At 38.2% G+C, this 22,051-nt stretch overlaps 2 protein-coding genes across 10 annotated transcripts in view; one reads left to right on the top strand and one right to left on the bottom strand.

The window, feature by feature from the left end:
• The window catches only part of CCNT2 (cyclin T2), a 59,238-nt gene extending 50,164 nt beyond the window's left edge, over positions 1-9,074 (top strand). For 4 of the 5 annotated variants that reach the window (XM_057505658.1, XM_036886662.2, XM_057505661.1 and 1 more), the window contains 2 exons: positions 4,243-4,313; positions 4,841-9,074. In XM_057505658.1, the coding sequence (XP_057361641.1) occupies positions 4,243-4,313; positions 4,841-6,265 (1,496 nt within the window). In that variant the 3' untranslated portion in view covers positions 6,266-9,074. The remainder of the gene's footprint in view (positions 1-4,242; positions 4,314-4,840) is intronic. The other variant, XM_036886661.2, reaches the window with a different exon arrangement.
• A 4,323-nt stretch (positions 9,075-13,397) lies between these two features.
• MAP3K19 (mitogen-activated protein kinase kinase kinase 19) overlaps positions 13,398-22,051 on the bottom strand; it is a 46,213-nt gene continuing 37,559 nt past the window's right edge. For all 5 annotated transcript variants that reach the window (XM_057505657.1, XM_036886657.2, XM_036886658.2 and 2 more), the window contains 3 exons: positions 20,574-20,723; positions 18,770-19,467; positions 13,398-14,822 (listed from right to left, as the gene is read on the bottom strand). In XM_057505657.1, coding sequence (XP_057361640.1) covers positions 14,756-14,822; positions 18,770-19,467; positions 20,574-20,723 — 915 coding nt within the window. In that variant the 3' untranslated portion in view covers positions 13,398-14,755. The remainder of the gene's footprint in view (positions 14,823-18,769; positions 19,468-20,573; positions 20,724-22,051) is intronic.

Below are 22,051 nucleotides of genomic sequence, written 5' to 3'. Positions count from 1 at the left end.
CTTGCTCCCTCCCCTTCAGCTTTTTTGCCCAAGTTTGTGTTCTGTCATTTTTCCCCATGAGTGTCTAAAAGAAACCCACAGTGGGGCCAAAACTATAATGTAAATGATATAGTAATGATTATATGATGGCCTCAGGGTCATTAGCGACAAGGTTTTCCTTAAGTGCATATGCTCTAACATCAGGAAGGTTCCAGTGACCCATATCTTTTGCTCCTCAGTTTGTGCTGACCTGCAAAAGGGGTTGGTCTGAGAGAGATAAGGCGGTCTCTGGGTGGAGACTGGGTGGTCTGCTGTCCTTTCTTTCCTCCTGCTCATGTCTGTCGTGCTTGCTCTAACAGTTTCACTGCTAGTAGTGTGTCATTGTTGCCTCGAGTTACTAAATATGAATTGAGAAGGAAAAATTGGAAGTTACAGGTTCTACAGTTTATGAACATGGAATTTGGGGGTCTCCTGATAAGTAATTTCTCTGATTGAGAAATAAAATGGCCAGAAGTAGAAGACATTTTAACCAGGTACTATAGATTTCAGAAAGGAAATAGGTGTAATGCTCCTTACCTAAACTAGTTGGTTAGGCTTTCACCTTACTGTTTTTGTGGGCTTTCCAGCTTCCTTCACAAAATTGAAGCTGTTGAGAAAACAGGATTTACATCTGCAGATGAGGACATCTGTTACATAAAGTGAGAGAGACCTGTGGCATTGGAATGCGGTCTTCTAATAAAATCTTAGATGTTTCTTTAAGGGTCCTCAGCCTTCTCTGTGAAGGGCCAAATACAGTTGACCTTTGAACTGTGCAGGAGCACTTCTGTGCAGTTTTTTTTTTTTTTTCAGGAAATACATTGGGAAACTTTTTGTGGAGATTTTTGACAATTTGAAAAAACACTTTTAGCTTACTTTATTCTAAGACTACAACATAACATTTTATTTAATACATAAAGCATATGTTATATATAACATAGAAAATACGCGTTAACTGACTGTGTATCTGTTAAGGTTGATAGTAAACTCTTTTTAGGTAAGTTTGTGGGGAGTTAAAAGTTATACTCGGGTTTTCAGCTGACAGGGGTTTGGTACCCCTAAACCCTCTGTGTTGTTCAAGGTCAAGTGGGCTATACGTCTCTGCATCTATAGAACTCTGTCACTGTAGCTGGAAAGAGCCATAGGCAATTTGTTAATGAACAGGTGTGGCTGTGATCCAGTAAAATTTTGTTTACAAAAACAGGATGCTGCTCCTATTTGGGCCACTGGCCATAGTTTAGCTACCCTTCTGGTAAATTATGCTTCTTTGTTAGATCTCCTGATTTTTCTGATTTTTTCCTTCCTGAGAAATTTCTCCCAGACTATTTCATGCTGTATTACAGCCACATGATTATGCTATTTTCCTTACTACATTGCCAGGGTTTTGTTTTGTTTTGTTTTTAATTTATCTGGAGAGGAAGGAAATCTTCAGTGAGTTGAAATGGTATCTTCTAAAAACCACTGGGCCTCGAACTGTCCCTTGTAAGGTGACTGGCTGCTGTGGCTCTGTGCTGGTGTGCCTCATCCCCAACCCCAGGGGCATTGGTATCGTCTCTGCCCCTGTGCCCAAGAAGCTGCTGCTGATGGCTGGTATTGATGACTGTTACACCTCAGCCAGGGGGCTGCACGGCCACCCTGGGCAGCTTTGCCAAGGCCACCTTGGATGCCATCTCCAAGACTATAGCTATCTCACCCCTGATCTCTGGAAAGAGACAGTGTTCACCAAGTCTCTGTACCAGGAATTCACTGACCATCTTGAAAAGACCCACACCAGAGTCTCTGTGCAGAGGACCCAGGCTCCAGCTGTAGCCACCATATAGTTTACTGCAAGAAAAATAAAGTGAATTAAACTGCCTACTCAATAAAATAAATAAATAAATAAATAAATAAATAAAAAACATTGGGGCATTTTATTACCTGTAACTTGAAATTAGGTTATCTATGCCACCATCTTATGTAGCAGTATTAGATAAGATAAAGTAGGCATAATCAATAAAAATAGTTTATATACATAATGCTAAAATAAAGCTCATGAGAAGCAAGTAATCTGCTTTGTATCCTGCTCTTGAGTTATATAGGTAAAATTGTTTATTGACACAACAGGGGCCACTTAAATATCCCTCTGCTTCAATTCTGAAAAGGCTCGATTTCATTATTCATTTTGTTAGCCATTATTAAATAGGAATCTTGGATGCTTATCATATAGAAAGTTTCAACATATTATGTATTCTTTTCTATTTTGAAGTAATGAAATTTAAGATAAGATGTGTCTGAATTTTAGCCTGGTTCTAAAGCATCAGTGTTTACTGAAATAATTAATTTAATGACTTCAGAAATCAACATTGACTTGGACTTAGCCTAACTATCAGGTCTTTTGTTCGTTTGTTTTGTTTTGTTTTGTTTTAATGATTGATAAAAACCTTCGTGTGTTTTTTGTGTTGTGAATTTTTTTCTGTGTATTAGCTTTGAGGGAGAAAGGCCCCTATTTTAAGCATCGTACTGTGATTTTTATGAATGTAGCTAGTTACTTACATTAGCAGTAATTATTTGACAGTCTTGTTCTTCCACTATAAAATTTAATAGAGAGGATACTTAAGGAAAAACAAAGCTTACTTTATGTGTACTTAATCTTTGACAATGAAGCTGTTAAAGAAATTGAGTCAAAACAATTTCTTGTTAATTTTGGACCCAAGAGTATTATATATCTGCTAGATTTATTAGTGGCCAAGTAGAAAAGTGGTCCCTTTTTTTTTTTCAAATGAGGAAGTGTGGTAGTCCAGTCATTAGATTTTTTTCCATCCAGACTGCATCAAAAAGCTCATGAGACTTTGTCACAGCTTGTGAACATGGCATGGTGCCAAGTTTTTGCATGCTTTTTGTTACTTTAACAAATTCTGTGTTGTCTTAATTTTCATTATCAGTCTTAGCATTTGCCTAGGATCGTTTAGAGAAGCTTTATATTTATACTAAAAAATAACAAAGGAGTGTGTAATTGCTACCAAATTGGCATTATTATTGCATGATATTTGATTCACGGAATAGTCTCGAGAGTGACCAAGTAACTATTTGTAGAGACACTATTTGGGGGTAGAGAACTCTTATGGATCATAACCACACAACTTTGAAAAAGTAGATAATAACCTCTTGTGATCCTAAATTTAAGGGAAAAAATTGGTGTAAAAATATAACCAAGTGGTTTACTAGTGTGTTAATTGTGTTAATTTTAGGAAATTCTAAGTATAGGTAGAGGAATTTTTCTCCAACTTTGAAATAATTTTAAACTTAAAGAAATTGCAAAATAGTACACAGTTTCTGTATACCCTTCACCCAGTTTCTGTAATGTTAATATATTGTATAATACATGATTATCAAAACCAGGAAATTAACATTGGTCTAGTACTAGTAACTAAACTACAGATTTTGTTTGAATTTCCCCAGTTTTTCTGTTCTAGGATCCCATGTTCCATTTGGTTGACCTGCCCCTTTAATCTCTTCCAATCTGACAGTTTTTCCATTTTTCCTTTTCTTTCATTACTTTGACACTTTGAAGAATAATGGTCAGTAGGAACTTTATAGAATGTTCCTCAGTTGGAGTTTGTGTGATGTTTTCTCACCATCAGACTTGAAGTTACACATTTTTGGCAAGGCTGTCACAGAAACAGATTGTGCCCTACTCGGTGCCTCTAATCAAGGGGCACGTCTCTGTTGATGTCTTATTGCTGGTAATGATAACCATGGTCACTTGGTCAAGGTGGTATTTCCTGGGTTTCTCCATCGTAAATTTACTATTTTTCTCTTTGAAATGTCTTGAGGAAGGTATGTTGGGATTACACCAATATCCTCCTTCTCCTCAAACTTTTGTCCACTGATTTTTTAAAAGTCTATTAATGGATCTTGCCTGCAACAATTATTACTATTGTGTTTGCCTAATGGAAATTTTCTGTTTGGGGGGAATTTTTTTTTAATGTTACAAAGTTATCCACAAATTCTGAGTAAGCATGTAAAATTGGGGAGGTGGAGCATGGGGGGAGAATTTTTTTTTTTTTTTAAGATTCATCTTTAAATATACTGGTTCAGAGCTGTGTCTTCTGTATATACTGAAAGTTGAATAGAAGGGTGACAGTGAAATAGATGAACTCTTGAGGTCCCTTTTTAATATTGCCCACTTGAGAGAAATTTAAATCCTGAAGGCACCTTCTAAGTTTTAAATTTAAATTTTATTTTTAGAGCTAACACATGAGTTTCTACAAATATTGGAGAAAACGCCTAGTAGGTTGAAGAGGATTCGAAACTGGAGGGTAAGAGAAATGGCAGGGTTTAAATAGAACCTCAATTTGTCATTTATCTAACAATTATAGCTAACCAATTTGAATTTTTATGGTTAAATATTCTCATTTCCAATAGTCCTAAATAATTACAGTGTATCATGAGTTGCAGGCACTCATAGTTTACATAGTTTTTTCAACAACCATGTCCAGTGGGCTCTGCTAATAAGTACTTTATGAATTTGTTTAATTCACACAATGATACTGATAGAAATACTCTCCTCATTTTACAAGTGGGGAAATTCAAGCCTAGACAAGTCAAATTACTTTCGCAAAATGCTGAGCTAGGATTTAACCTGTATCTTACTTCAAAACCAGGACTTTCAACCTCTTATAGCTTTTTTTTATGCCTCCTCAATAATACAATTATTTACTGACAACATAAAGCCTTGAACCCCAGGTGATTTTATTTCCATATGTTTAATATAGAATTTTTATAAAACAGAAATTTGTATTACATGCCTTTGCTGTTATTGCTTCTTTTGTGTTTATTCAAATAGGCTAATCAGGCGGCTAGGAAACCAAAAGTAGATGGACAAGTATCAGAAACACCACTTCTTGGTTCATCTTTGGTCCAGAATTCCATTTTAGTAGATAGTGTTACTGGTGTGCCTACAAACCCAAGTTTTCAGAAACCATCTACATCAGCATTCCCTGCACCAGTACCTCTAAATTCAGGAAATATTTCTGTTCAAGACAGCCATACACCTGATAACTTGTCATTGCTAACACCGGGAATGCCAAGTACCTCATACGGTTTGTCATCACACCAAGAATGGCCTCAACATCAAGAATCAGCAAGGACAGAACAGATGTATTCACAGAAACAGGAGGCATCTTTGTCTGGTAGCCAGTACAACATCAGCTTCCAGCAAGGACCTTCTGTGTCACTACACACAGGATTGCATCACAGACCTGACCGAGGTTCCGATCATCCTTCTGTTAAGCAAGAATATACTCACAAAGTGGGAGGCAGTAAACACCATGGGCCACTTTCTGCTACTCCTGGAGTAATTCCTCAGAAAATGTCTTTAGATAAATATAGAGAAAAGCGTAAGTTAGAAACCCTTGATCTGGATGTTCGAGAACAGTATGTAGCTGCCCAGGTAGAGCAGCACAAACACATGCAGCCACAGGCAGCCGGCAGCAGTTCTGTGACTTCTCCCATTAAAATGAAAATTCCCATCGCAAATGCTGAAAAACCTGAAAAACACTTGGTAGAAAAGAAGGAAAAGAGTGGATCGCTGAAACTGCGAATTCCAATACCACCAACTGATAAAAGCGCCAGTAAAGAAGAACTGAAAATGAAGATAAAAGTTTCTTCTTCAGAAAGACACAGCTCTTCCGATGAAGGCAGTGGGAAGAGCAAACATTCAAGCCCACATATCAGCCGAGACCATAAGGACAAGCACAAGGAGCATCCCTCAAACCGCCACCACCCCAGCAGTCACAAGCATTCCCACTCACACACTGGCGGCGGCGGCGGTGGCGGCAAGCACAGTGCTGAAGGAATGCCTCCTGCTGTTCTGAGGAGTCCTGTTGGCCTGGGCACAGATGGCATTTCCTGTAGTTCCAGCTCTTCACGGAAGAAGCTGCATATCAATGATGCATCTCACAACCATCACTCCAAAATGAGCAAAAGTTCCAAAAGTTCAGGTAGTTCATCATGTTCTTCCTCCTCTGTTAAGCAGTATATATCCTCTCACAACTCTGTTTTTAACCATCCCTTACCCCCTCCTCCCCCTGTCACATACCAGGTGGGCTACGGACATCTCAGCACCCTCGTGAAACTGGACAAGAAGCCAGTGGAGACCAACGGTCCTGATGTCAGTCATGAGTACAGTACAAACAGCCAGCATATGGACTACAAAGACACATTCGACATGCTGGACTCGCTGTTAAGTGCCCAAGGAATGAACATGTAATCATTTGTTTAGGTCAATTTTTTCTTTACTTTTTTAATTTAAAAGTTGTTAGAATGGAAAACTTCCTCCTGATCTTGCAGTGGTGACACCAGCTGTTGCTGCCACTGCTTCAGTATTTGTAAGTGCTGCTTTATTCTTCATTCTGAAAAGAAGAGATTATAGTAAACAGGTCTTTATCTCCACATATGATAGTGTTATAAATACTGTAAAAGCATGGAAGGTGCAAAACTCAGTATTGCCACCATTGCAGCTAAGAACATTAGAATGAATGGCTGGCTGCTCCTAGGAATATATAAGATGCCTCAAGCATTAGTTATTTATGATTTGATACTGTAGCTATTTTTTGTTGTTGCTTGGCTTTTGAATGAGTGTAAATTGTTTTCTTTTGTTTATTTATACTTGTATGTATGATTTGCATGTTTCAGTGATAAAGGGATAAAACAGTATACTGGCAACTGTTTACAAGAAAGTGGAGAAAAATGTACATACATTTTTGTATGTTTAGATATTACCATAAATACTCAGGATTGGAGCTGCTTGTAAGTATAACAATATACAGAATAACTTTATTTTATCTTGTCGTAGTCCATCACTAATCTAAAACAACCGTGGCACTTTCTCATGTTAACCTTAAACTCTAGGCCTTACTGGAAGCCACTGAAGGGGGACACTTCACTAGCAAATGGGTATGCAGTGCCGCAAGCGGTCATGCACACTGTGAGGCCCTGAACTTTTGCCTTCAGAGGTTCTGACCAGGTCGGCTTCTGAAATAGCCCCTGATTTTCTGAAGGCTTGAAGAGGAAAAATAAAGTTTACATACTCTTGATGTGAAGTGCATTTAAATGTTTGTTGGCTTGTTGCAGTACTATAAACACAGAGCTGTTAATCATTGTTATGTAGCTGTGATTTGAAAACTAAATTCACAAAAACTTACATAATGAAGAATTAGTAAGTTTTTCCTCAAACAACTTTAACACTACATATTTCAACAGTAAACAGGGATCCTTTTTCCTTTAGCATTCAAAATAACACCATATTCTTAAACATACTGAAGTTTAATATTCTTAAACTCCCATGTGTGTTTGTGTGTGATGCTGTATTTCTTTTTCAGGTAAATGCAGTCTTCCTTATAAAAACGAAACCTATTGTGCTCTCAGTTATTTTATATTCTAACAATAAATAAAAAGAAAAGATCACTGACTGTGCATTGTACCTGTATTTATAGCTTATGGTTATTATCAGGAAGCTCTGTGAGAAGAAAGGTCAGCCTCCAGGTAAACAGCTAGTGGAGGCTTTACATTTGTTTGCACATCTCCGTATATTACTGTTGAGATTAAGTTTGCACAGTCATCTGACTTCTGAACAGACAGTAGACTTTAATTTCTTTAAAATTTATCTTACACGCCAGTAATATAGCTCTGGTATATCACCTAATCTTCAGTTTATTCTGTGGTAAATCTTTGAGCTGTTAAGTGTCTTTAAGATGGGTGAAGATGAATTCAGCTTCTCTTGAACTGAAAATTCTTTAATTTTTCCTCTATGTATATGAATTATTTTTGTTACAAAGCCACTGACATGTGCACAATTGTAAATTTACTCGTATGTTGCAGTTGTAAATAGTAGAGTTTAATCTTGTGCTCTACTTTTATTTAGCAATTACCTAATTTGCCAGTAGCTTTATAATTATTTTTAAGGTAATTGTTCATTATTTTTGTCAATGTTATTTGAACTTAGGATACTAGAAGCCTCTTTTTAGGGACTATGCCTAGATAGCATGTCCTAACATTTGTTTTTGTCCTACATAACTTTAGTAATCTTTGTCAGTACATACATGTAACTTTGTTGCTCTGTATGGCATATTATTGTATCCATAAACATGGTAATTTTTATACAATTATACTTTTACAGTGGTACATAATAATCCAAGGACTTAGTATAGAGTTAAACTGAGTGCAAGATGAGGGAGGGTAGGGTTTTTGTTCTTGGTGATTTAGATATAAAACCTCTAAAGAGCTATCATGTGAAATGACATAGAGTGGTTGTGCTACTGTATAATTGGGAGTGATAATACCAGGAATTTTAATAAGATTTTGTAAAGAATATCCAGAAAAGTAGTGAACTTATTTTCAGTATGACATAGAGAACAATGTGAATATTTAAGGTCTGTGACTATACTTAAACTTCACTAAGAATTTGCAGAATTGTTTTGAGATGTGAGAATAAAAGTAATTTTGTTGAATCTTTATTGGTGCTAATGATGGACAGTTTAAAAAGGTAGTTAGTGTATATTGTTATGGATCAGTACTTATTAGTACTTCCAAAATTGAATTTGAAATGCTATGTATTCACTTTTCACTCTGTAAATGTAATTCTTTACAATGATTTTATTTATTAAAGGGCAGCCAGTTGTAATTTTTACAGGATTGTGTGAGCTATTCAAACTATAACCTCTGAACAGGATATTAGCTTCCAAAACCACAGTGGAGATGTGTATATGGAAATCCTTTTTAAGTTTCATTTCCATTAAATCAAAACCCTTATAATTCATATACCATGAATTTGCTTTAACCATCTCATTTGCATAAAGTCATTCATCAGTCTGGTCCCAATAGGCTCAACCAAAGAAAAAGACTCCAATGAATGGACATTATTACTGAGTCTTGCGAGTAGCCATAAATAAACCAAAATAGTATCAAATTTAGGTATGAAATTCCACATGTGCAACGTACTGTTAAGGTGATACATTTTTGATGAGATTTTTTTTTAATATTTGAAATATTAAAAAACATTATCTTCAAACATCCTATAAGAGAGTGATTCATTTTTTAGTTGTGTTTTCCCTAGGTTGTAGATTTGTTACCTTTATGCACATTGGATAGAAAGGCTTTACTTCTACCTCTTTAATTTTCCAGTACTGAGCTGTGCCCCTAAATATTTGCCTTAGCTACTTTAAAATAACAATATTTTCAGAGCCAAAGCGAAGTGTTTTCTCATAGAAACATTCTTGGAGGCCTACTTAACAAAACTGGTGGTAGTGCCTTCACTGTTAAATAAGCCTTGCAAAATGTCCTAGTTCCTTTTTCTTATTTAACCTGAGGTTCATTTCTTGCAGGTATTTAAATACTGAAAAGTCATGTAAATACCCCTAGGTTTATCTTTGAAAGCAGTTAAAGGTGCATCTCCATCTTCCTCTGTGTATGCAGGTTTGTTCTGGGTAAGAGTTCCTCAGAGTCTAAGAAAATTGCTACCATGATACATTGTTTCATGGGGGATGTCAAGAGGGTGCTTACATTACTTTGTACCAACAGACTATAATTATGTAAGATACCTTACTCCTTTGGCCTATCCTCTTTGAGCTAAAGAAATGACTACTTCACAGAACCAAATTTAAAATGGTTTTTGTTAGTTACCAAATGCCTTGCCTTAAAAGCATTTAAACACTTTGTTACATTTGAGATTTAAAATTGCTGTTTTTTGTTCCTTAACCCAACTTAGAAGTAAACTACTTCCATATGCATGACTGTTATATACTCTTTTGGCTGATTAGATGTTTTAGGGTTTTGCATCTACTATGGAAATAAGGATTTCTTTTAAAATAGTATCTCTAAAGGAAGATGGTTCTATTCTCAAGATATCTCATCATTCCCAAATTTATCTGACCAAAAGGCAATTATGTCTCACCTACTGTGCTTATATTGCTATGTGATTTTTCAGATGTCTTTGCTGAGAAAAATTTGAGAGCTCTTGTCATGAAGAATTCTTGATTCAGCAGTCTCATGCAAGAGGCTTTCTTAGGAGCAGTAGGATTCACTAACTGTACTTACCCAGCTGAAGGATCAACAAATCCCACACTCAGGAAAAATTTGCTTAAACTGAGCTCACAGGATGATAAGTTGGTAGTCTCACGTGCACATTTGTTTATGAGAGGCTGATTTGAGACAGGGATGTTTGCTTTGGAAAAACATTCTCTCTTTTTCCTCCTAGAGTGCCAGGTTATGATACCAATGTGTTAATTTGAGAATTCACAACCATGTTAATACCTGAAATTTGACCTCTGTAAGCTAAATAATCAGAAATATGCTTGTTTTGTAAAAATTTGCTCCTGAGACTGTCTTTTTCAATAGAGATGATCTGCCAGTGGATCTGGAATGCTTGAAGTGTTTTTGGTTTGATACCATGCATCCATTTTTAATTCCATAAATGTCGATTTGGGCCCAGCCAGGTTTTGCTTCTGTGACACCTCTTTTCTGTTCTATATAATTTACCAGGCAGTCTCTATTCTGCCTGACAGGTTCTTTAGATAGATTGATAAGCAAAATACATTGAAGATTGTGTGGCTAGAAGTAATTCTGTTCTCTTAAAGGTGACTTAACCAGTTTGCTGCAGTCCATTAATCTTAAAAGTAAGTTCCGAGGGCTAATTTCCCTTATTTCCAAGTTTTGGAAGAAAGCCTCACTTGAAACCTGTTCAGTAGTTGATTTGATTTGTTTTGCCTATATTGTTTGTTAAGTAATGAGTACATTATTTTCAGAGAGTTTTTCAAGCAGCTTTGCTTGGTTTGAAACACTTGACATGTACTCATTTGTTATCAGCAGTAATTGGGATTTCATTTTCTAAAGGTACTCAAAATACTATTGAATAGGATGTTTGCTAATAGAAAATCGAAAACAGGATATATGTGTATGGCATGAATTCAGTTAGTCATTGAATTTCAGCTTAGTATCTATTACAAGGAATTATTAATAAAATGTGTTCATTGACAACATAAATCCAAGGCTCCAACATGTCTTGTTAATGTGAATCAGAAATAACTTTCAGTCCTGGGAAATGTGGGAAATAAAGTCTCTAATAGAAGTTATTCTTTATCTGAGTAACTTTATATATCATCAAGGGATGTGTCCTCTGGGATCAAATTGTCCACATTCTAGTCTCAGCTCTGCCATTTATCTGATGTCCTTGGCAAATTACTTGAATTTCTGCCTTGATTTCCTTTCCTACAAAATGTCAGTAATAGTACCTTTTCATAGGGAGGTGAGGTTCAAGGCTTGGGTGGTTGGGGAAGGCTAACTAGAGTAGGTGATATTGAAGAGAATCTAACAGAAGGATATTGGATATTGGAGAGAAGGATGAGGGCCAATCCAGGTTCATTAAACTTATGTGTGTATTAAACACTGCATGCCTACTGTCCCCAAAACTTAAGTTGTTCATTCTATTTTTCAATCTCTTATTTGAAATATACTTAATACACATTATATTGGCTTCAGTGTACAACAGTGATTTGACAGTTCAGAGTGATTTGATATTAAAAAATGTTCACCACAATAGGTATAGTTGCTGTCTGTTGCCATGGAAAGATACTGAACTATTGTTGAGTATGCTCCTATGCTGTACTTTGGTCCCTGTGACTAATTTGTAAGATAATTTTATATCTCTTTATCATCCTTCCTAAATGGTTCATTCTAGTTCACACTGTGATTTTCTTGTGTAATCTCTGCATCACATAAAAAAACAAAGAGTAATTGCAGTTACATTATCTGGAAGGGATCAGCCATGAAAAAATACTTAACCATAAATTGCTTTAATATTGTTGCTCTCTCCAGCTCACCTCACTCTTCCCCCACCAACTTTCCTGTACCTTCCACTTAAGAGAAAATGGAAGCCTTGGAAATGGTTTTACTAAAATAGAACTAAGAAAAATTAATTCTTCTAAAATATATTTTAAAGCCTAAATGTAAAATAAATGTTACAAAATCACATTAAAAGATTTGTCTTAATCTTCTTTTGGTTATACCAGTAAGGGTTTTATTTTATTAGCATACAAGAAGTTAACGTGAGTTTTATTTAGGAATAGTACAGAGTCAGTAATTACATTTAACCAAAGTTAGTAATTCTGTTTAGTAACTCATTCTACTTGGTTGTTTCTTCCATTTTCCCCTGCTATTTTCAATGTAATGAAAATTACACATTTTTGTTTTAGCTGTAGTATATTACCTGCTTGTTCCCTCAAAACCTCCCAAAGCCATGTAGGGCCTTACTAATGAGGGTTTTTATCATATTGCATTGAAATTAGGAGGCTTATTTAGACCTAAAAAGTGTTCAGGCATATACCCAAGATCAGTCAGTCTTTCAAGTCACAATCTGTAGGAGCAGCATTTAGGGATGAATTCAGCCATGGCTTTTCACACTAAGCCGTGAGAGGTCATGGCAATTGGATAAAGTTACCTTAGCTTTTCCTCAGGACTGTTTGTTTTCAACTTTTCAAAGTGCAGTGCCATGCATGAAGATTTCTTAAGTTCGTTGATTACCAATGAAGATTAAGACTGTCTGTGCTGAGTATGTAATGCTGACAGAATCCCCTGAAAAGCTGTTTCTAAATTCAAGTTTGTGCATTAGCTGCTTTAAACTGAAATAATACTTTGAAATGTGTCAGGTATGAGGAATAAAGACAGCCTGGTAGGGAATGGAGGCTCTTGACTGCTCACTGGGCATGTTAAGTGGGTTTTTATCTTGGTGCTATTCATTACACTATTGGAAGGCCCAAGACTGCTAGTGGACATGTGGGAGGGAGTGGGTAAAACAAATAAATGGAATACTGCACTCCCTGATGCCATCTTTTCCACTACGGCAACTCTTCCTAATTCAGCCACTGAGAAATGTCCCAAGTGTAAGTGCTAAAGTAGGTTGATGTTAAAGAGATGCAATAGAGTTAGAACTACTGTATTTTTAGGATTTGGGGGAGGATTTAAATTTCCTTTAGTTGAGCTTGGGATCCCAGAGCCTACAGAAAGATTCAGTATGTAACGAAATGCACTTTTGAAAATGATTAAAAGCAGGGCATTGTGCCTGGTGAGAAGGGAGTTGGTCACAGAGGGCAGGCAATATTGCTGCTAGGTAGGTGAGAAATGAAAAGCTGCTCACATCATTAAAGGAATCAGAATCATTCACTAGACTGGTAAGTTTATCAGCATCTCAGTGGAGTAAAACAAGTGATGTAACTGATTTCATGTAACTTGACAAATGTGGGAAGCAGGAGGGAAAGGGCATTAAGGTGAGACATATCGGTGGGAATTCCAACTCCCACCAGTTGGATGGCCTTGAGGAAGTTTTTTAATCTTGAATGTAAACATACAGGGTTTTATAGGCTTGAAAGTTAACAGTTAATTGCTCTGAAATCAGATATAACCAGATTTTAAAGAATGCTAAAGATCCCTACTGCAGTTGAACCCCACCATAACAAAATTATGTTTCAGATTATATATATTGATTATAATACTAAGTAAAATAATGGAGACATACCCTAAATTTTTATCAAATACAGGAACTGCAAATTGGGAGAGGAGGAAGGTATATCCATAAAAACCTATGAAAACATGTTGGTCAAAGTAAAATCTGTTTTGTGTCAGCTGACTTGCATTTCATGTGGATTTCTCAAAAATTTTTGAAGCAGCAGCTTAATTCCGACAAGGCCTGACAACTGTTAGGACACCTAAAGTTTGTAGTAGTGCCACCTTGAAATTATAGCAGCCAGTACAAAGAATCTGTAGATAGAGCTTAAAACAACAGGTGTCAATGAAGTTTAGGAGGTGAGTGGAGGAGTCTCAGCAATAGAAACCTTACCAAAAATGCATAATGCAGCAACTTACAACAAGGCCTTGTAGTGATCCTGACAACTTATCCATGTTCATTTTTGTGAAGTTACCTATGTTCTGGAAATTTAAGTGAAGAGTGATCTCAGCAACAAGTACTTCATCCAGGTGAGCAAAGTGCCCTGAAAAAGTTTAGATGCTGACCCCACTCTCTCTATCAGACCTAGTTTTTATCCCACCCACTGGCTTAGGTTTAGCTAGTTCTGGATATGATAATGACCTAATTCACTCTGCAAACAAGTGAAGACCTCAAGTTGTACTATAAATTACAGGAAAAGCAGCCTGAGGTTTTATGGAGCCACCTTGAATAGCCCAGTTTCTTGTAGGTGAAGACTGAGGAGTTAGGGGACCTTAGTTCTTCTTGTTAACCTTGAGGCTCCTGTAGTCTGCAAAGGTAAAATTGCCACCAAAGTGAACAGAATGTAACCTCTCTACATTTAACTTCTCACTTTCCTCTAGTCTCCTTTGCAAGAATTAAATAGATGTCTACCCACCAAGCAAGAAAATACAATTTTTCTTGTTTTTTCAATTTAATGACAAAATTGACAGGCCAAAAATGAAAGGAATTATTGTATAAAGCAATAGATGTAGTTCCTGCAGAGTCAAACTGTAAACACTGGAATAGGTTTTTTATTGTTAAGGCTTAAGAAAAATTTTTCATATATGGGTAATCATGCCTGAAGCTTGAGGAGGCTAAAATATAACTAAAACTTGTTAGAGAATCAGGGTCAGGTTATATTGGGTTAGTTGAATTTCCAGTAGGAAAACAAAGGTCCCTTAACCATCATCCTACAATGAGCAATAATAGAGTATCTAATGGAACTGGAAAGAAGTCGATGTATATTCAGTGGCTTCTCTTCAAGAAGGAATGCTTCAGGAGCTGAACAGCAGAAGGTCGTTGATGCTGGTCCCTAAAGAAGGTAAAACACATTAAAAGCACACCCAGTAATGAGCTGTCAACTAGATCTTGTCTCAGTCTCTGCCAGGCAAACAGACTTGCACTGAGTCCAGACTCCAGTATTTAGCTGTGTCATCTTGGGCAAGTGACTCAAAACTTTTCCTCATCACCATAACACCTAACTCACTGGGAGAATTAAATAGTGTATATACAGCTTTTATACCATGTCTGGTACATGGTAATAGTTTGAAAAGTAGTGGCTGTTATGGTGAAGAACAGGCCCTACTTTTCCATTGTATTTTTGTTCAGTTAGTTCGGGGTATAATTTATACACAGAATTCATACTTTCAGGTATACAGTTTAATGCACTTTTAATTAGCATTAAATTTAAGTTTAAAGTTAAGAGGCATTGGAATCCTTAAAGAGGCAGACATTTAAATGTGCTTTGGTGACTGAGATAATTCCACTTTGGGACACTCTTGGATGAGCACAGAGTAAAAAGAGAAAATTACTCAACTAGCACTATTGTGGTGGAGGGTTTTTTTCCCTCAAAAAATCAAAAAGCTTTGGCCAATGAATTAGTGAACTAATGGGCCAGTCAGTAGTTACCTGCCATAACCAATTCCAAAGGCATTCTTTTGGTTAAACTGGCTATCCTTTGATAATTGTGGAAGCAGGTGACCCCCAAGAGTAGCCTACATGAAAAATGCAAATAAAAATAAAATACTTTAAAAAGAAAGTGACCATGAATCATTTCAAAATAAAAAACCTCTCCCCCTCTGGAGGCTTTTTCTCCTACTTTGAGGAAATACAGAAAATCTCTCTACAATTTCTTTCCTTAACCTGGCCACTATTTCTGCCATCCTATTCTATTCCTGCCAATTTTGTATTTTTGTTCAGTTAGTTTGGGGTATAATTTATACTAATTTCTCTGCTAAACCCAGTGACTTTCAAGATTCATTGTCCTAAATCCTTTCCATTGAGCCCACTGCTGTCTATAGAAATTGTCCTCTTAAAATTAACCATGACCTCATTACCAAATTTAGGAGCCCCTTCTCTTTGTCAGCTCTGTAGCATTTCAAGTATTCACTGCTCCCTCTTTTTTTTTTTTACTAAGGTATGATTGATATACACTCTTATGAAGGTTTCACATGAAAAAATAATGTGGTTACTACATTCACCCATATTGTCAAGCCCTCACCCATACCCCAATGCACTCACTGTCCATCAGTAGTAAGATGCCACAGATTCACTATGAGCCTTCTCTGTGCCACTTTTCTCTCCGTGATTCCCCACACCATGTGTAGTAAACATAATACCCCTCAGTCCCCTTCTGCCCCCTCCTTTCTTAAACCTACTTAAATTCACTAGAAACTCTTCTGGTTCTCCCACACTGGGGCAACTCCCCTCCCTCCTCCCTCCTGTCCTGCCTGCCTTACTTTCTTCCTGTTACGTGCTACTCTTGATACTATGCATACATTGATGCTGTGCATATCTTCTCCCATGAACTTTTTCAAAAACAATTCCCTCTCATTTTTTCACTATAGTTACCAATCTTACGGTTTTCAAATATGACTTCCAATCCTAATTGCTTTCCTAAGCTCCATTCCATGGCTTCAAACATATCCTTAGATGAAGGGAACCCTCTTCAATCTCTCCCTCCTGTTCCTCCTTCGTAACTTCTATTGTTTCTTCTATTAGCCAGACTCAAAACTCTGAAATGCTATCATCCATCACCAAGTTCTGATTCACCTTCCTCTGAAACATTTGGAATCTTTTTACAATCCAGTTGCTTCCACCACCAGCAAAGTCCAAGCTCTGGATTCCCACATGGCCTAGTTTCAAACAGCCTCCATTCAAGGTCCTTCAACAAAACTGCTCTCTGCTTTCCCAAAGACCTTTTTCTTAATGGCATTCTCTACCCCAGAACTTTTGCAGTCCCCTGCTCTTCACTGCCTATTGCAACATAGCCAAACTCTACTTGCCTGACTTCCCAGAACTTTCAGCCTGCCCGTAGGAGTACCCCCACCCATGCTTCTTACTGTTTCCCCAAATTCATTTCTGTTCTATTCAGTCCTTGTTCCTAGTCTATACTTGATCCTTCTGAGTATTTAAGAATCCTTTACACCTTTTTTTCTGACTTTCTACACCTCCAAGGAATATTGTCATAGACATCAGGTGAGATTCTAGTGTTCTTATGGTCTTTGCCATAGCATTTTTAGGAGGTAATTATATGCTTGTATATAACACTAATTAGGTGAGGTGTATTAGTATTCTCCCCGTTATTAACTGTGGAGTCCTAATTATGTGCCCTATTCTCTGCTAACCAATTTACATACATGATTTTACTTAACCTTCACAACAACTCTGTTAATTATGAGTGGTGAGCTGTATATTGCTTAGTTTATGAAACAATGGTTCAAAAGGAAAGCTATTGAAAAAGATTCCACTCTTTCTCCTTAAAGCTGTGTGTGCGTGTGAGAGAGAGAGAAAGGACATTTTGAAAGAAAATGAGAATAGCCAGTAGTTTCTGTGGATCAGTAATAGATAGTTGTTCAATTTAGAACAAAGCAACTATAGTAGCTTTAAGAGTTAAGACCGATCTCTAAAACTAATACTCCTTCATATGATATTAACATCTTTATGTCCCTTTTGTAAGGTTTTATTGGAGGAAGAAGGAGAAGCTCTGCTCCTAAGCTTTGTCTACAACATCCAAGCTGGGACACATTCAGTGTCTGCATTCAGGGATGCCCAGAACTGCACCCCTTTAGTATGTACTCCCGCCCAGGCCTACATGATCCCCTGGACAGGCAAATCACCCAGGACAGGCGAATGTCCATGTTCTGGGAGAGGGAGAGAGCTCAAAGAGAGCTGCATTCATCAGCAGACAGGAAGAACTGAGTTCTGAGGTTCATTAAGAAAGATGAACCTCTTCTACGAGTTGGAGGTTGCCATACATGCTTACTGAAAGCTGGGCACCAAAATTTTTCATCTAGAATTGAGAAAACATACTTCCTTGAAAAGTAAGATGTGTTTGGGTCTCAGGCCTTCCTCATACTGTACATGTGAAAATGTTGAGCCTCACTAAGTGGGTAGATTTTACACTGTTCTGCATCATCCTAGAGGCCAGGTGGATAGGGTCCAGCAACCCTACCCTACTTTTTAACTCCCCACACCGTACACACAGACACATCAGAACCAGTCTCTGCTTTTGTGTTTTATTCTTTGATTAAGATTTCATATGAGCAGAGAGTGCCTGGCTAAGAATAGTTTGAAAATCACAAAAGTGAGTGATCTCTAAGGTGCCTTACAGTTCGAACATTTTACCCAGAATTTTATTCCATAGATACTAGGGGGCATCAGGACAGGAGAAAACAGGCAACTTTCTGGGCTTTTCTGCTTCCACAAGTGCTCCCCCACCTGATACTTGAAAGGCTCCAATTAGAGATTTGTTCCTTTGGCTCAAAATGTTTCCCCTCAGTTTAAAGGCAAGTATTTCTGGGGAAACCAGTACATTAAATCTGTCAGTCGCCAGTCAGTTCATATCAATCCCTCCTGTACTTTCCTGAGAACTGGCTTTAGGAAGAAAATGAGAGCACTGGTTCCCTGTGAGGGAAGGTAGCTTAGAAGAGGTGATATCATTTCACTGTGACCAGTCCCTGGGGACCATGTCCCATAGGTAAATAGCAGATCTTTAGCAATTTTTGCACACCCACTGATTGGGGGAGTATTGTCTGGACATGATAAGACATTTAACTGAAACACTTCCTACTCAACACATTACCCCCTACACCCTGATAAAACAAGGAACACAATCACCCAGTACACAGCTAATCATTATTCCCTTTAGCACAAAATCACTCACTACTTGATGTCATACCCTAAGTAGAGATTTTAATGGGTCAAACTGCAGAGGAAATGGCAGCTGCTTGGAATCTTCTCCCGTTTTCAGTTTCTTACCTGGTTAGGCACATACGCACGAAGTCTGCTGCATTTTCTGAGAAGTGTTCTGGTAGAGGAGGCATCAGCCCTCGGTGTGCTCCAATGTAAAACATGGCTGCCATCCTGTCCATGGAAGCCAGCGGAGGCTTCCCCGTGGCCATCTCAAACACAGTACAGCCAATGCTCCAGATGTCCGACTTCCTTCCATAGCCAGACTCGTTGATGACTTCTGGGGCCATCCAATATGGAGTCCCATGCATGGACTTAAGCATGTCACTGTGGGTGCCATTTAAGCCAGCCCAGGCCAAACGCTTGGCACAGCCAAAATCAATCAGCTTTATTACTCCAGTTGGCATGAGCATAACGTTATTTCCTTTGATATCTCGATGCACCACACAGTTCTCATGGAGATAAGCAACACCTTGCAGAATTTGTTTTGTATATTTACAGAACACCATCTCAGGCAATGGCCCAAAACGGTTTATAATACTAGAGATTGAGCCACCAGGAACAAACTCCATGAAAATGCTTACAATGTTCTCCTCCAAGCATGTCCCCAAATAGGCCACAATGTTGACATGTTTCAGTGCTTTGAGCAAATCTACTTCCTCCTGCAGTTTCCGGTATTCTTTTTCAGTGGCCGCCTTATCAGAGGTGTCCAAAGCCACCTGTTTCACAGCTATTAGCTGCCCTTGGCTAGTCAGGCCGCAATATACCTAGAAGCCAACCAATACATTACTATTAAAGATAAATGATATATAACACATTGACAGAAGGCCTCATGTGACACTCGTCTTTCCCTCTGCCTCCCAAACCCTTGTCTTTCTCTCATTTGATGCACCCTATCTAAACGCAAAGTACTTAAGCAAGTTCAGTTTTTCAGTGGACCCTAGACGAGGATGAGCAGCAAAGTGAGTGGATATCATAATGGCTTGGCGTCAACGGGCTGGAATAGTTAGAATCCTGGCTTTACCATCCCTCAGCTGTGTACCTTTGGGTAAGTTGAATAACCTTTTTGAATTAAGTTTTTCTCACCTATAAAACTAAGGTAACAATAATTACTTCACAGATATTTATAATTATTACATGAGATGGTTTGGGAAAGCTCCTGACCAAATAAATGAAATAGGGCTATTTTAGTGCTGAGGCTCTAAGGAGAGAGGGGAAGGCAGGTCCTGGGGCGACTGGGCAGTCACCCCCATCATGCGATGTCAGTGGTTTCAGGTCTTGCCTCCCATCTTCTCACTGATTCCTGAAATGTCTCAGCTTGAAACGTCAAGTCTTATCTGGGGGTCAGTCTTATCTTTACTGGTCTAAGTGAATAATAACTAAAGTGCTAGGACTTTTTTGGGTGGTCTTTATGCAATCCACCAAATATAAGGGACATCTTTTGTTTTTGCCACTCAGCAGTGAGTCTCCCAACTTCTGGTAATGTAGTTTGAGCTGTTGGACATAGACACTGCTCCCTCCATCGGACTTCAACCTGGGAGAATGAGAGGCTGTAAGGACGATGTCCATTGTCCCACCACATGGACCCTGAGCAGGAGAGCCAGGAGGAGACAGAGGGAGGCCAGATCCTGGCGACATTTTTGAAACCACCTCTGCCTAGAGCCAGACCTACTCCAGACCCTTCAGTTACATAAACCAGTGACACCCTTTTTCTCAAGCCAGTTTGGGTTGGGTTTCTTGTTACTTCCAATTGAAAGAGCTCTAGGTAAAGAGTATGGAGGGTGGGGAGGCTGCACCAGAGGATTAGGGGAACGGGTGGGGTCGAGAAGGAGTGGGAATTTTTAGTTTCATCATGTTTCTCCATTTAACTTACTGTGCCATAGGCTCCTTTCCCAAGGACCTCGCCCTTGGTCCACAGGATAGGTTCTTCATACTTTAAACTATTTTCAGAAAATGTCTTTTTTTCATTTGAGTTGAGAAGTTTCTCTTCCTTGTCACATATCCTGAAACCATTACTATATCTCTGAAAGAATGGGATAAAAGGAAAATCACCATTAAACTCTCAGTCATTGAGATGGAGATCAAGGGTAGGATAGAATAGTCTTCCTTTCTTCTAACTTAGGACCCCTAACTAATCATATAGGAGGACCCTTCTAGTTGACCCACCTACAGCTTCCCCATGCCAACAGCCTCCAGTCAGATCATGCCTGAAGACTTCCCTTTTTTCCACTAAAAAGTACCTACTCCTCTGCCTGCCTTTGAGTCTCTGCCAAACACAAGTGATAACGTCTGACTCCTTTGCTATAGGGAGCTCTGAATAAGTAGCCTTTGCCTGTTCTTCATTTATTTCCACAATGTACACATACACTCAAACACACACATATACACATAAGCATGTATGTATACACTTACATACACATATATGCATTTACCCACAAACATACATGCAGATAGATTCTCTCTCTCTCTCTCTCTCTCTCTCACACACACACACACACACACACACACACACACACACAGCTACAACAAGCAAGTCTGTGGGTCAAGACCAGCTGCAATAGACTGAAGATCAATGATCCTCTAGACCCTTGTAATTCAATAGAGAATCTGCAGACCAGATTCACATCACATGGGAGCTTGTTAGACATGCAGAATCTCAGACCCCAGATATACTGAATCAGTGTCTACATTTTAACATGATCCCTAAGAGATCTGCATTCACAGTAAACCTTCAGCAGCCTTGCCTTAGAAATCAGGAATTAAGTGTCTCTTTGTAGAACTTAGGCCATCCTCTCCTCTTTCTATCCAAACAAATTTAAGGACTGCTTGAAAAAGAAAAGGTCAAAAAAGGTCAGTGTTTGGCTCCATGACTGCAGAGTAGAGTTGCAGGCTGATTTTATTTACAAGCTTGTTAGCTTTTCTTGAATTTGAAATGGCAGAGTGGTAGATTCATCTCAGATGCACTGGATTGCACACACACATCTGTCTCCCCCCTCTGTCCTGGAGGCCTCTCTGAATCACTATCCACCTCCCAGCAGAGACCAAGTTCAAAATGAGGGCAAAGCTGGCCTTTTAAGAAGGAATATACCCACTGTGTAGTGATAAAGGGTATGGGGCTCGAATCAGAATGTCTGGTCCATCACTCACTAACTGGGTGACTTTCCAATCCTCAATTTCCCCATCTGCAAAAATGGGGACTTGTTACCTTTAGCACTTCTTTCCTAGAGTTATTGTGAAACATATAAATGATGCATCTCACTCATACATGGTAAGTTCTCAATAAACCTAACTATGATATAATTATTCACTTTGTGTATTCTTCTGATTAACTATTCAAAATAATTATTCCTG

This window comes from Manis pentadactyla, chromosome 8 (assembly GCF_030020395.1).
Source record: "Manis pentadactyla isolate mManPen7 chromosome 8, mManPen7.hap1, whole genome shotgun sequence".
Taxonomy (NCBI): domain Eukaryota; kingdom Metazoa; phylum Chordata; class Mammalia; order Pholidota; family Manidae; genus Manis; species Manis pentadactyla.
The sequence above is the reverse complement of the archived record's forward strand: the minus strand, read 5'-3'. Positions and strand labels throughout refer to the sequence as shown.